The 12,319-nt window shown below is 46.0% G+C and overlaps 1 protein-coding gene across 1 annotated transcript in view; it reads left to right on the plus strand.

Moving 5' to 3' along the window:
• CFI (complement factor I) overlaps positions 1 to 11,999 on the plus strand; it is a 73,472-nt gene extending 61,473 nt beyond the window's left edge. The window contains exons 11-13 of the mRNA XM_075340398.1: positions 5,742 to 6,025; positions 9,875 to 9,976; positions 11,714 to 11,999. Coding sequence (XP_075196513.1) covers positions 5,742 to 6,025; positions 9,875 to 9,976; positions 11,714 to 11,928 — 601 coding nt within the window. The 3' untranslated portion in view covers positions 11,929 to 11,999. The remainder of the gene's footprint in view (positions 1 to 5,741; positions 6,026 to 9,874; positions 9,977 to 11,713) is intronic.
• The last annotated feature ends 320 nt before the right edge of the window (positions 12,000 to 12,319 follow it).

Here is a 12,319-nt window from a genome sequence, read left to right on the forward strand (position 1 = left end):
TATAGCTGCAATGCCCCTCTGGGAAATATTCAAATTGTCTCTCCAGTAAAGGAGACAAACTCTAGCACAGCGCCACCTATTGGAAGTAGCGATCCTAAAAGTCACAAGTGGATTTCAACAATCCTTTGCAATATGACTCAGGATATATAAGCCAGATCAGAATCCCAATTTGCAGACACGGTGTTTCGGGGTGCTTGCCCCTCGTCAGTGCAAAGTATGGGGGTGTCTGATCTGGCTCATGAGAAAGCTATGTGGGGACCACGGGGGAACACTATTCTCCTTAAGGAGACTTTGCAAGCCAGTCTGGCTGCCAGGTAAGGGGACTTATAGCTGCAATGCCCCTCTGGGAAATATTCAAATTGTCTCTCCAGTAAAGGAGACAAACTCTAGCACAGCGCCACCTATTGGAAGTAAGCGATCCTAAAAGTCACAAGTGGATTTTCAACAATCCTTTGCAATATGACTCAGGATATATAAGCCAGATCAGAATCCCAATTTGCAGACACGGTGTTTCGGGGTGCTTGCCCCTCGTCAGTGCAAAGTATGGGGGTGTCTGATCTGGCTCATGAGAAAGCTATGTGGGGACCACGGGGGAACACTATTCTCCTTAAGGAGACTTTGCAAGCCAGTCTGGCTGCCAGGTAAGGGGACTTATAGCTGCAATGCCCCTCTGGGAAATATTCAAATTGTCTCTCCAGTAAAGGAGACAAACTCTAGCACAGCGCCACCTATTGGAAGTAGCGATCCTAAAAGTCACAAGTGGATTTTCAACAATCCTTTGCAATATGACTCAGGATATATAAGCCAGATCAGAATCCCAATTTGCAGACACGGTGTTTCGGGGTGCTTGCCCCTCGTCAGTGCAAAGTATGGGGTGTCTGATCTGGCTCATGAGAAAGCTATGTGGGGACCACGGGGGAACACTATTCTCCTTAAGGAGACTTTGCAAGCCAGTCTGGCTGCCAGGTAAGGGGACTTATAGCTGCAATGCCCCTCTGGGAAATATTCAAATTGTCTCTCCAGTAAAGGAGACAAACTCTAGCACAGCGCCACCTATTGGAAGTAGCGATCCTAAAAGTCACAAGTGGATTTTCAACAATCCTTTGCAATATGACTCAGGATATATAAGCCAGATCAGAATCCCAATTTGCAGACAACGGTGTTTCGGGGTGCTTGCCCCTCGTCAGTGCAAAGTATGGGGGTGTCTGATCTGGCTCATGAGAAAGCTATGTGGGGACCACGGGGGAACACTATTCTCCTTAAGGAGACTTTGCAAGCCAGTCTGGCTGCCAGGTAAGGGGACTTATAGCTGCAATGCCCCTCTGGGAAATATTCAAATTGTCTCTCCAGTAAAGGAGACAAACTCTAGCACAGCGCCACCTATTGGAAGTAGCGATCCTAAAAGTCACAAGTGGATTTTCAACAATCCTTTGCAATATGACTCAGGATATATAAGCCAGATCAGAATCCCAATTTGAGACACGGTGTTTCGGGGTGCTTGCCCCTCGTCAGTGCAAAGTATGGGGGGTGTCTGATCTGGCTCATGAGAAAGCTATGTGGGGACCACGGGGGAACACTATTCTCCTTAAGGAGACTTTGCAAGCCAGTCTGGCTGCCAGGTAAGGGGACTTATAGCTGCAATGCCCCTCTGGGAAATATTCAAATTGTCTCTCCAGTAAAGGAGACAAACTCTAGCACAGCGCCACCTATTGGAAGTAGCGATCCTAAAAGTCACAAGTGGATTTTCAACAATCCTTTGCAATATGACTCAGGATATATAAGCCAGATCAGAATCCCAATTTGCAGACACGGTGTTTCGGGGTGCTTGCCCCTCGTCAGTGCAAAGTATGGGGGTGTCTGATCTGGCTCATGAGAAAGCTATGTGGGGACCACGGGGGAACACTATTCTCCTTAAGGAGACTTTGCAAGCCCAGTCTGGCTGCCAGGTAAGGGGACTTATAGCTGCAATGCCCCTCTGGGAAATATTCAAATTGTCTCTCCAGTAAAGGAGACAAACTCTAGCACAGCGCCACCTATTGGAAGTAGCGATCCTAAAAGTCACAAGTGGATTTTCAACAATCCTTTGCAATATGACTCAGGATATATAAGCCAGATCAGAATCCCAATTTGCAGACACGGTGTTTCGGGGTTGCTTGCCCCTCGTCAGTGCAAAGTATGGGGGTGTCTGATCTGGCTCATGAGAAAGCTATGTGGGGACCACGGGGGGAACACTATTCTCCTTAAGGAGACTTTGCAAGCCAGTCTGGCTGCCAGGTAAGGGGACTTATAGCTGCAATGCCCCTCTGGGGAAATATTCAAATTGTCTCCCAGTAAAGGAGACAAACTCTAGCACAGCGCCACCTATTGGAAGTAGCGATCCTAAAAGTCACAAGTGGATTTTCAACCAATCCTTTGCAATATGACTCAGGATATATAAGCCAGATCAGAATCCCAATTTGCAGACACGGTGTTTCGGGGTGCTTGCCCCTCGTCAGTGCAAAGTATGGGGGTGTCTGATCTGGCTCATGAGAAAGCTATGTGGGGACCACGGGGGAACACTATTCTCCTTAAGGAGACTTTGCAAGCCAGTCTGGCTGCCAGGTAAGGGGACTTATAGCTGCAATGCCCCTCTGGGAAATATTCAAATTGTCTCTCCAGTAAAGGAGACAAACTCTAGCACAGCGCCACCTATTGGAAGTAGCGATCCTAAAAGTCACAAGTGGATTTTCAACAATCCTTTGCAATATGACTCAGGATATATAAGCCAGATCAGAATCCCAATTTGCAGACACGGTGTTTCGGGGTGCTTGCCCCTCGTCAGTGCAAAGTATGGGGGTGTCTGATCTGGCTCATGAGAAAGCTATGTGGGGACCACGGGGGAACACTATTCTCCTTAAGGAGACTTTGCAAGCCAGTCTGGCTGCCAGGTAAGGGGACTTATAGCTGCAATGCCCCTCTGGGAAATATTCAAATTGTCTCTCCAGTAAAGGAGACAAACTCTAGCACAGCGCCACCTATTGGAAGTAGCGATCCTAAAAGTCACAAGTGGATTTTCAACAATCCTTTGCAATATGACTCAGGATATATAAGCCAGATCAGAATCCCAATTTGCAGACACGGTGTTTCGGGGTGCTTGCCCCTCGTCAGTGCAAAGTATGGGGGTGTCTGATCTGGCTCATGAGAAAGCTATGTGGGGACCACTATTCTCCTTAAGGAGACTTTGCAAGCCAGTCTGGCTGCCAGGTAAGGGGACTTATAGCTGCAATGCCCCTCTGGGAAATATTCAAATTGTCTCTCCAGTAAAGGAGACAAACTCTAGCACAGCGCCACCTATTGGAAGTAGCGATCCTAAAAGTCACAAGTGGATTTTCAACAATCCTTTGCAATATGACTCAGGATATATAAGCCAGATCAGAATCCCAATTTGCAGACACGGTGTTTCGGGGTGCTTGCCCCTCGTCAGTGCAAAGTATGGGGGTGTCTGATCTGGCTCATGAGAAAGCTATGTGGGGACCACGGGGGAACACTATTCTCCTTAAGGAGACTTTGCAAGCCAGTCTGGCTGCCAGGTAAGGGGACTTATAGCTGCAATGCCCCTCTGGGAAATATTCAAATTGTCTCTCCAGTAAAGGAGACAAACTCTAGCACAGCGCCACCTATTGGAAGTAGCGATCCTAAAAGTCACAAGTGGATTTTCAACAATCCTTTGCAATATGACTCAGGATATATAAGCCAGATCAGAATCCCAATTTGCAGACACGGTGTTTCGGGGTGCTTGCCCCTCGTCAGTGCAAAGTATGGGGGTGTCTGATCTGGCTCATGAGAAAGCTATGTGGGGACCACGGGGGAACACTATTCTCCTTAAGGAGACTTTGCAAGCCAGTCTGGCTGCCAGGTAAGGGGACTTATAGCTGCAATGCCCCTCTGGGAAATATTCAAATTGTCTCTCCAGTAAAGGAGACAAACTCTAGCACAGCGCCACCTATTGGAAGTAGCGATCCTAAAAGTCACAAGTGGATTTTCAACAATCCTTTGCAATATGACTCAGGATATATAAGCCAGATCAGAATCCCAATTTGCAGACACGGTGTTTCGGGGTGCTTGCCCCTCGTCAGTGCAAAGTATGGGGGTGTCTGATCTGGCTCATGAGAAAGCTATGTGGGGACCACGGGGGAACACTATTCTCCTTAAGGAGACTTTGCAAGCCAGTCTGGCTGCCAGGTAAGGGGACTTATAGCTGCAATGCCCCTCTGGGAAATATTCAAATTGTCTCTCCAGTAAAGGAGACAAACTCTAGCACAGCGCCACCTATTGGAAGTAGCGATCCTAAAAGTCACAAGTGGATTTTCAACAATCCTTTGCAATATGACTCAGGATATATAAGCCAGATCAGAATCCCAATTTGCAGACACGGTGTTTCGGGGTGCTTGCCCCTCGTCAGTGCAAAGTATGGGGGTGTCTGATCTGGCTCATGAGAAAGCTATGTGGGGACCACGGGGGAACACTATTCTCCTTAAGGAGACTTTGCAAGCCAGTCTGGCTGCCAGGTAAGGGGACTTATAGCTGCAATGCCCCTCTGGGAAATATTCAAATTGTCTCTCCAGTAAAGGAGACAAACTCTAGCACAGCGCCACCTATTGGAAGTAGCGATCCTAAAAGTCACAAGTGGATTTTCAACAATCCTTTGCAATATGACTCAGGATATATAAGCCAGATCAGAATCCCAATTTGCAGACACGGTGTTTCGGGGTGCTTGCCCCTCGTCAGTGCAAAGTATGGGGGGTGTCTGATCTGGCTCATGAGAAAGCTATGTGGGGACCACGGGGGAACACTATTCTCCTTAAGGAGACTTTGCAAGCCAGTCTGGCTGCCAGGTAAGGGGACTTATAGCTGCAATGCCCCTCTGGGAAATATTCAAATTGTCTCTCCAGTAAAGGAGACAAACTCTAGCACAGCGCCACCTATTGGAAGTAGCGATCCTAAAAGTCACAAGTGGATTTTCAACAATCCTTTGCAATATGACTCAGGATATATAAGCCAGATCAGAATCCCAATTTGCAGACACGGTGTTTCGGGGTGCTTGCCCCTCGTCAGTGCAAAGTATGGGGGTGTCTGATCTGGCTCATGAGAAAGCTATGTGGGGACCACGGGGGAACACTATTCTCCTTAAGGAGACTTTGCAAGCCAGTCTGGCTGCCAGGTAAGGGGACTTATAGCTGCAATGCCCCTCTGGGAAATATTCAAATTGTCTCTCCAGTAAAGGAGACAAACTCTAGCACAGCGCCACCTATTGGAAGTAGCGATCCTAAAAGTCACAAGTGGATTTTCAACAATCCTTTGCAATATGACTCAGGATATATAAGCCAGATCAGAATCCCAATTTGCAGACACGGTGTTTCGGGGTGCTTGCCCCTCGTCAGTGCAAAGTATGGGGGTGTCTGATCTGGCTAATGCATCATTTATTGGTAGAAACCTGTCAAGGGAGCGCATTTGGAGAATCCATCGGGGACCCTCCTGTCTGGCTAGTCTCCCATACAACTCCGTCCCCAGCGGCTTGCATACACAGCGTTTGAGTCAAACATGTCTGGCTGAAATCATCCAGCCAGATTCTGATCGGGTTACCCTTTAAAGAGAATAATTCAATGACCTACAGTACATTTATTTTTAGTTGCTCATAAAAGTTTAGTTTTTCATAAATATATGTGATTATTTATGATAACAGTGATCTTTTATGTTTACAGGGCAGACCAGGCCCAAAGATACCGTATAATGGTTGAGCTCCTGGATCGTCTGGTTTATGACCAAGACCTCGATTCCTTCCCAGTGAAAAGTGTAAAAGTCCATGAACTCTACAATCCTAACACATATGAAAATGATATTGCTCTTCTGGAGGTTGTAAATATATACAATGAACCATCATGTATGCAAGTTGACAATAACCTTGTAGCTGCTTGTGTGCCTTGGTCACCATATCAGTTCATGCCAGGGGAATCTTGTACAGTATCTGGATGGGGACGTGCAGAAGGTAAATGCATACAATTAATGGGAAACCTGGGTTAGTTATTTGCATTTGTTCTTTTAGATCAGTGGTCCCCAATCTTTCTTAACTTGAAAGCCTAATTCAGTTTTAGTTGTGAGCAAAATCCAGCCATGCCACCTTCCCCTACCACAGTGTCACCTAGAGCTCCACAGAGCAGGTTTAAAGAAAGCCAAAATTCAACCCCATTCATAATTTTCACATTAAATAATCCCAGCAAACTATCGCATCCAGGTTTAACATCTAATAGTATTATCTTATCTCCAGCTTACTATATATACTGTACCTGCCATATGCACATTCGGAAACCACCACCTAGAGACCTCTTCATAGCTGTTTGCAAGTCTTTGTGCTAATGCATCAAGATAGCAGATGGTCGCGAGCCAAACATCATTGCTCCGCGACCCACATGTAGCTCCCGAGACACTGTTTGGGGACTCTTGTTTTAGATGTTTGCTACTTAGTTATAATGCTACTAATGGCATGGGGCAGTAGTCATGGCAAGGTCTGCATCTTCTGTGCCCCAGAACGCTACATGAAAGAAGGGGTCCCAGCTGGATGTGTGGACTTTGGCTAAGGAAGCAGTATGCCTTTGCAGGCCGCATGACGCCGATTGTTTTGGCTGGCCAGGACCAGTTGTTAACCAGTTCATCGAGAGAGACCACCAATTCTTTAAAAAAAAGTGATTTACTTAACAACAATTTGGTAACAACTGTGTGCATAAGATAGTGAGCACATGTCTTGTCATACGTTTCATTAACGCAGAGCATCTCGATACACACTCTCTTCATTTCACCTAGTAAAACTTCCACTAATCCTGTCTGTTCCACCACAACCCAGCCTAGCACCATAGTACAGTACATGAAAGTCATATTTTCCTTCTGCGGTTCTACGTCTTCTTATATAAAACTTGCCAATATGTTTGAACCTAGCTTGCAGCTTGCTGACCCCTTATGGAACACCTGCATAGAGCACTTGCTTCATCTCACATTCTGCTCTGTCCTGATCCGTTATGTCTAAAGGCCGCTTTACACGCTGCAATATCGTGACCGATATCGCCAGCGTGTGTACCCGCCCCTATCGGTTGTGCGACACTGGCAAATCGCTGCCCGTGTCGCACAACATCGCCCGGACCGTCACACTACTTACCTGCCCTGCGACGTCGCTGTGACCGGCGAACCGCCTCCTTTCTAAGGGGGCGGTTCGTTCAGCGTCACAGCATCATCACAGCAGTGTCACTGAACCGCCGCCCAATAGAAGCGGAGGGGCGGAGATGAGCGGGACGAACAACCCGCCCACCTCCTTCCTTCCGCATTGTGGCCGGGAGGCAGGTAAGGAGAGCTTCCTCATTCCTGCGGTGTAACACGGAGTGATGTGTGCTGCCGCAGGAACGAGGAACAACTTCGTTACTGCTGCAGTAACGATATTTGAGAATGGACCCCCATGTCACCGATGAGCGATTTTGCACGTTTTTGTGACGATGCAAAATCGCCCATAGGTGTCACACGCAACGGCATCGCTAAAGCGACCGGATGTGGGTCACAAGTTTCGTGACCCCAACGAGATCGCTTGAGCGATATCGTAGAGTGTAAAGCTCGCTTTAGAGTTATAAACTCCTCCGGGCCACACTACTAGGCTTCCTCTCTTTGGAGCTTATTTCACTCGGTTCCTTAGTCCTTTGGTGACTCCTCTTTCCCGTTTTCACCAGATAACTACTATATATAGCACTTAACAAAAGTTGAGTTTCCTTGTACCTGTGGAGAACAAAATGTGATTCACTCATATGTTATACTGAAATTATGTTACTTTAATATGTCACAGGAGGGATTCTACCATTAAAGGGTATTCCCACAATTGAAAGTTATCCCCTATTCATATTCCCTAGTGGTAGTAAGAACAAAGGCTCTGGATTTGAGACCTGGGTCAGCAGACCCCTGTCTGATTGGAGTGGAGGTGGACGTACTCAACCTCTGCTCCATTAATTGTCTTAGGCACTGTCGGAAATAGCTGAGCGTTGTGTCCGTCTTTCTCCAGCATGCCCATAAGCAATGAATGAAGCAGAGGTTGAGTTTTCCCACCTCCACTCTATTCAGAGGCTCTGTAAAGCCCACATTCTTGAGATTACTGGTGTCATTGTTGGTGATACCCGCAATCTGCAAGTTATCCGCTATTTAAAGGATAGGGGCCAACGTTCTGTTGTGGCAATGCCCCTTTAAGATCTATCTTCAAGTTTATGCTTGACAAGAAAGCAGCATAAAATATGGAGAGACACTCTGATTCTAGCGATGTATCACTTAGGAGTACTTCTCACATAGCGAGATCGCTAGCGAGATCGCTGCGGAGTCACAGGTTTTGTGACGTACCAGTGACCTCATCAGCGATCTCGCTGTGTGTGACACTAAGCAGCGACCTGGCCCCTGCTGTGAAATCGCTGATCGTTACCCACAGTGCTGGTTCATTTTTTGCTCATTGCTTTCCCGTTGTGAAGCACACATCGCTGTGTTTGACAGCGAGAGAGCAACAATCTGAATATGCAGGGAGCAACAATCTGAATATACAGGGAGCAGGGAGCCGGCGTCTTGAAGCTGCGGACGCTGGTAACCAAGGTACACATCGGGTAACTAAGCGAAGCACTTTGCTTGGTTACCCGATATTTACCTTGGTTACTAGCGTCCACCAGCGCTGGTTCCCTGCACACGTAGCCAGAGTACACATCGGGTAACTAAGCGAAGCACTTCGCTTAGTAACCCGATGTGTACCCTGGCTACGAGTGCTGGGAGCCAGCGCAAAGCAGTGTGCGCTGGTAACCAGGGGAAATATCGGGTAACCAAGCAAAGCATCGTTTCCACGAGTCGCTGGTGGCTGGTCACTGGTCGCTGGTGAGATCTGCCTGATTGACAGCTCACTAGCGACCATGTAGTGACGCAACAGCGATCCTGACCAGGCCATATCGCTGGTGCGATCGCTGGAGCGTTGCTTAAGTGTGACGGTACCCTTCGGCTCCTCTCATATCAGCGGTATTTTGCCGCAAAACCTGATCCTTCACAAATGCGTTTCAGTTCAATTAATTTCCTATGGAATCGCGGCAAGATGTCACATGCGGTTGCGTGCGGTCATACACAACCGCATGTGACCTCATCTTGCCTTGATTCCATAGGAAATTAATTGAACTGAAACGCATTTGTGATGGACCCGGTTTTGCAGCAAAATACCACTGATGGGAGAGGAGCCTTACTGGGCTTCTTCCTGTAGTTTTTAGAAAATCATTGTTTTATCTGCTGCACCTCTGCTAGTCCTCAGCTATTGATTGACAGCTTTCTGCCTGCAATCTGCATAGGCAGTAAGCTACTAATCAATGGTTTAGGACGAAGATAGCAAAAGCTGATCAATTTGGAGGACTGCATAGCAGCGACTTAGCATTAATTGAACTTTCTTAGCGGTCACTGGTACATTATATTATTCATACTAAAGCAAAGAACTCACACAGTTACAGTGACAGACTTACTGTTTTATCAGTAAAATAAAGATAATTGAATTGGTTCGCAGTAGTCTGTGGCCACCAAAAGGGAGTTCTGTGAGCTCCCTACTTCACACAGGCATCTATGATTCTATATCTGATTAGTAGGCCTTAGGCAACATCAGACCACAACTATGACATCGAGCCATGCCTACTTTCCGATGCAGCGCCAGAGATGTAGGAGGCAATTCCCAGGGCTGTAATCCCACAGTCACGGAATACTGATGTGGCCGTTGGTCCATGAGCTAAGAATTGATTAGATCATCTATATACTATAGTATAGTAATTGGTGACTTGATTTTCATGTTTGATTTCCCTAGGATTCAGCAAAGTGTTCCATTTGAAGTGGGGAAACATTCATTTGATGAATAACTGTTCAACTGTTTACGAGGGACGTTTTTTTGACAAAATGGAATGTGCGGGTAAGACTCGAATGTTGTACTACTCTTCTTACTTATAGAAAGTGTATCAATCCCAAAATTTAAACCTCTTATTCTGGTATGTAAGGGTCTTACACCCTATAAAAATCATACCTAAAGTATAGATTTGTCATGCTGTGTTCTGCGTTGCACTAGCTGGGTGTCATGGCTGTAGGGAACTCAGGCTGCTGATCACCATTTCCAACCTTTATGAAGTTCTGGATCCTAGGGCTGTTTGCCAGATATAGCTTTGCTTCATGATTCCTGTGATATGGTGATTTACAAGTTGCGGTTTCACGTGATGTGTGAGGCCTCCAGTTGTGCATTTATTACCTACCCCTTTTGCTTCACTCCCCTGTTCACATACTGTCCCCCCTTCGTGTTTAAGTTCAGTGTGTGAGTTTTCATTTCCCCTTGTCTGTGCCTTTTTGTGGGATATTGGTTACTTGGTTTCCGGCCCGCTCCCATGGTGGGGGAGAGTAGTATCAGGGCTTGGACAGGTGACAGGGTCACACTTGGGGCTCGAACCTGGCTACCATCAAGCCTACCTTTGAGATAAAGGACAGCGTAAGGGCCCCAGCCTTAGGGTCAGTCTAAGTGCCCCTGTTCCATCTGTACATACTCCTTGACAAGATTTTAGAGGTTTAGTTGGCATAAAAAACAATATTGTATATGAATGAGGGGTTCAATGCATGGTATGGCCAAGAGCTCAGTGCACCATTACAAAGAACTCAGTGCACCCTTCAATTTGCATACTGAGCACTGTCCCATTTTGATTGAGAGAGCTCAACTAAGCACCGCCTATACTCAGCATTTGTTCTCTTAGTGTCACTGCCGGCTCTCATCGGTGGGTCCTGTCTGCAATATAATACTGAGCGCCGTTCACAGACAGGAGCCACTGATGACAGCCAGCAATGACACCATGTGAGTTCAGACATCACTCGCTTCAATCAAGATTTGATAGTGCCCGGTATTCAGATTGCGTTCCAGATTAGTTTGGCAATTGTGGCGCCCCTGAGGCTCAGTCGCCACAGGGCATTGCATTTCATCTAATGTGCAATGCTTGAACTCGGGTGATGAAGGAGTTAATTACTGGTGGTGCTACTTTTTTGCTGCAGAAATTCTGCAGCAAAAAGAAACCTTAGCCCAGTGCACACACTGCGTTTTTTGCCACAGATTTGCTGCTGTTTTTGCTACAGAATTGGTGCAGTTTTTGTTCATAAGCTTCTTGCAGTCCTTCCCCAGCAAAGTCTATGAGAAATCCAAAATGCTGTGAGCACGTTGCATCTTTCCTTACAGGTTTTGCTGCAGAATTTCTGCAGCAAAAAGAACTAGCATGTCCCTTCTTTTCTGTGTTTTTCTGCATTTTTCCCTGTGTTTTGCCATTGTCAATGTTAAAAAAAAACCCGCAGGGACAAAACCACATGCGGTTTTTCCGCAGGTAGGTACACTTTTCTGCGAGAAGGTGCATTTTTCGCTGGAGAAACAAATCCGCAGTGTGCGCACATATCCTTACATATCTCACACCACAGTTATGTGTTTTAGACTCTATTTGCGCCACCCTAATTCAGTCGAGGGAGGCGAGTTTACAAAGTAAAAGTAAAGTGATACATTTTTGGCAAAAAGTAGGCGAATAATTAGGTTGTGAAGATAGACGAGAATGGTTATGTATGAAATTTTCAATCATCCAAACAATAGGAAGCTTTATTATTCACTGTCGTCATTGCTTTATCTTTTCAGGGACTTATGATGGATCAATAGATTCCTGCAAAGGCGACTCAGGAGGACCCCTGATATGTTATGCTGGGAAGGTGGCATATGTATGGGGGATAGTAAGCTGGGGGGAGAACTGTGGTGAACCTGGTTACCCCGGAGTATACACAAAAGTTGCGCACTACTTTGAATGGATAAGTCGTCATGTTGGAAGACAACTGATTGCAAAACTTGATATATGATACATTTTACAACACCATCCACAAGTTAATTATGTCTTTTACTAACGAAATACACATGATCAACAGTAATAAAAGCATACTCTAAATTTTCATCAATATGTCTATTATTTGAGTCATTAAAATCTTTTCAGTTTGTTTTAAGAAACATGTAGAAAAATTTCTATCAGAATTGGAGTATAGCTTATTGATATACTATCAGATGACAGGACTTAAAGAGAACCTGTAACATCCAGAAACGTGATTTACATGCAGAAATAGGGTTCATCTGCATGTAGATACTGAGAAAATCATATCTGTCTGGCTTAATAGAGCAATGGCTACAAGGAGAGAATTAGATTAATCCCTTCATGTAGCCGCTCATTTCCAGTCACCTAAGCAGTGCAAGTGCAAG

Source organism: Anomaloglossus baeobatrachus, chromosome 1 (assembly GCF_048569485.1).
Source record: "Anomaloglossus baeobatrachus isolate aAnoBae1 chromosome 1, aAnoBae1.hap1, whole genome shotgun sequence".
NCBI lineage: Eukaryota > Metazoa > Chordata > Amphibia > Anura > Aromobatidae > Anomaloglossus > Anomaloglossus baeobatrachus.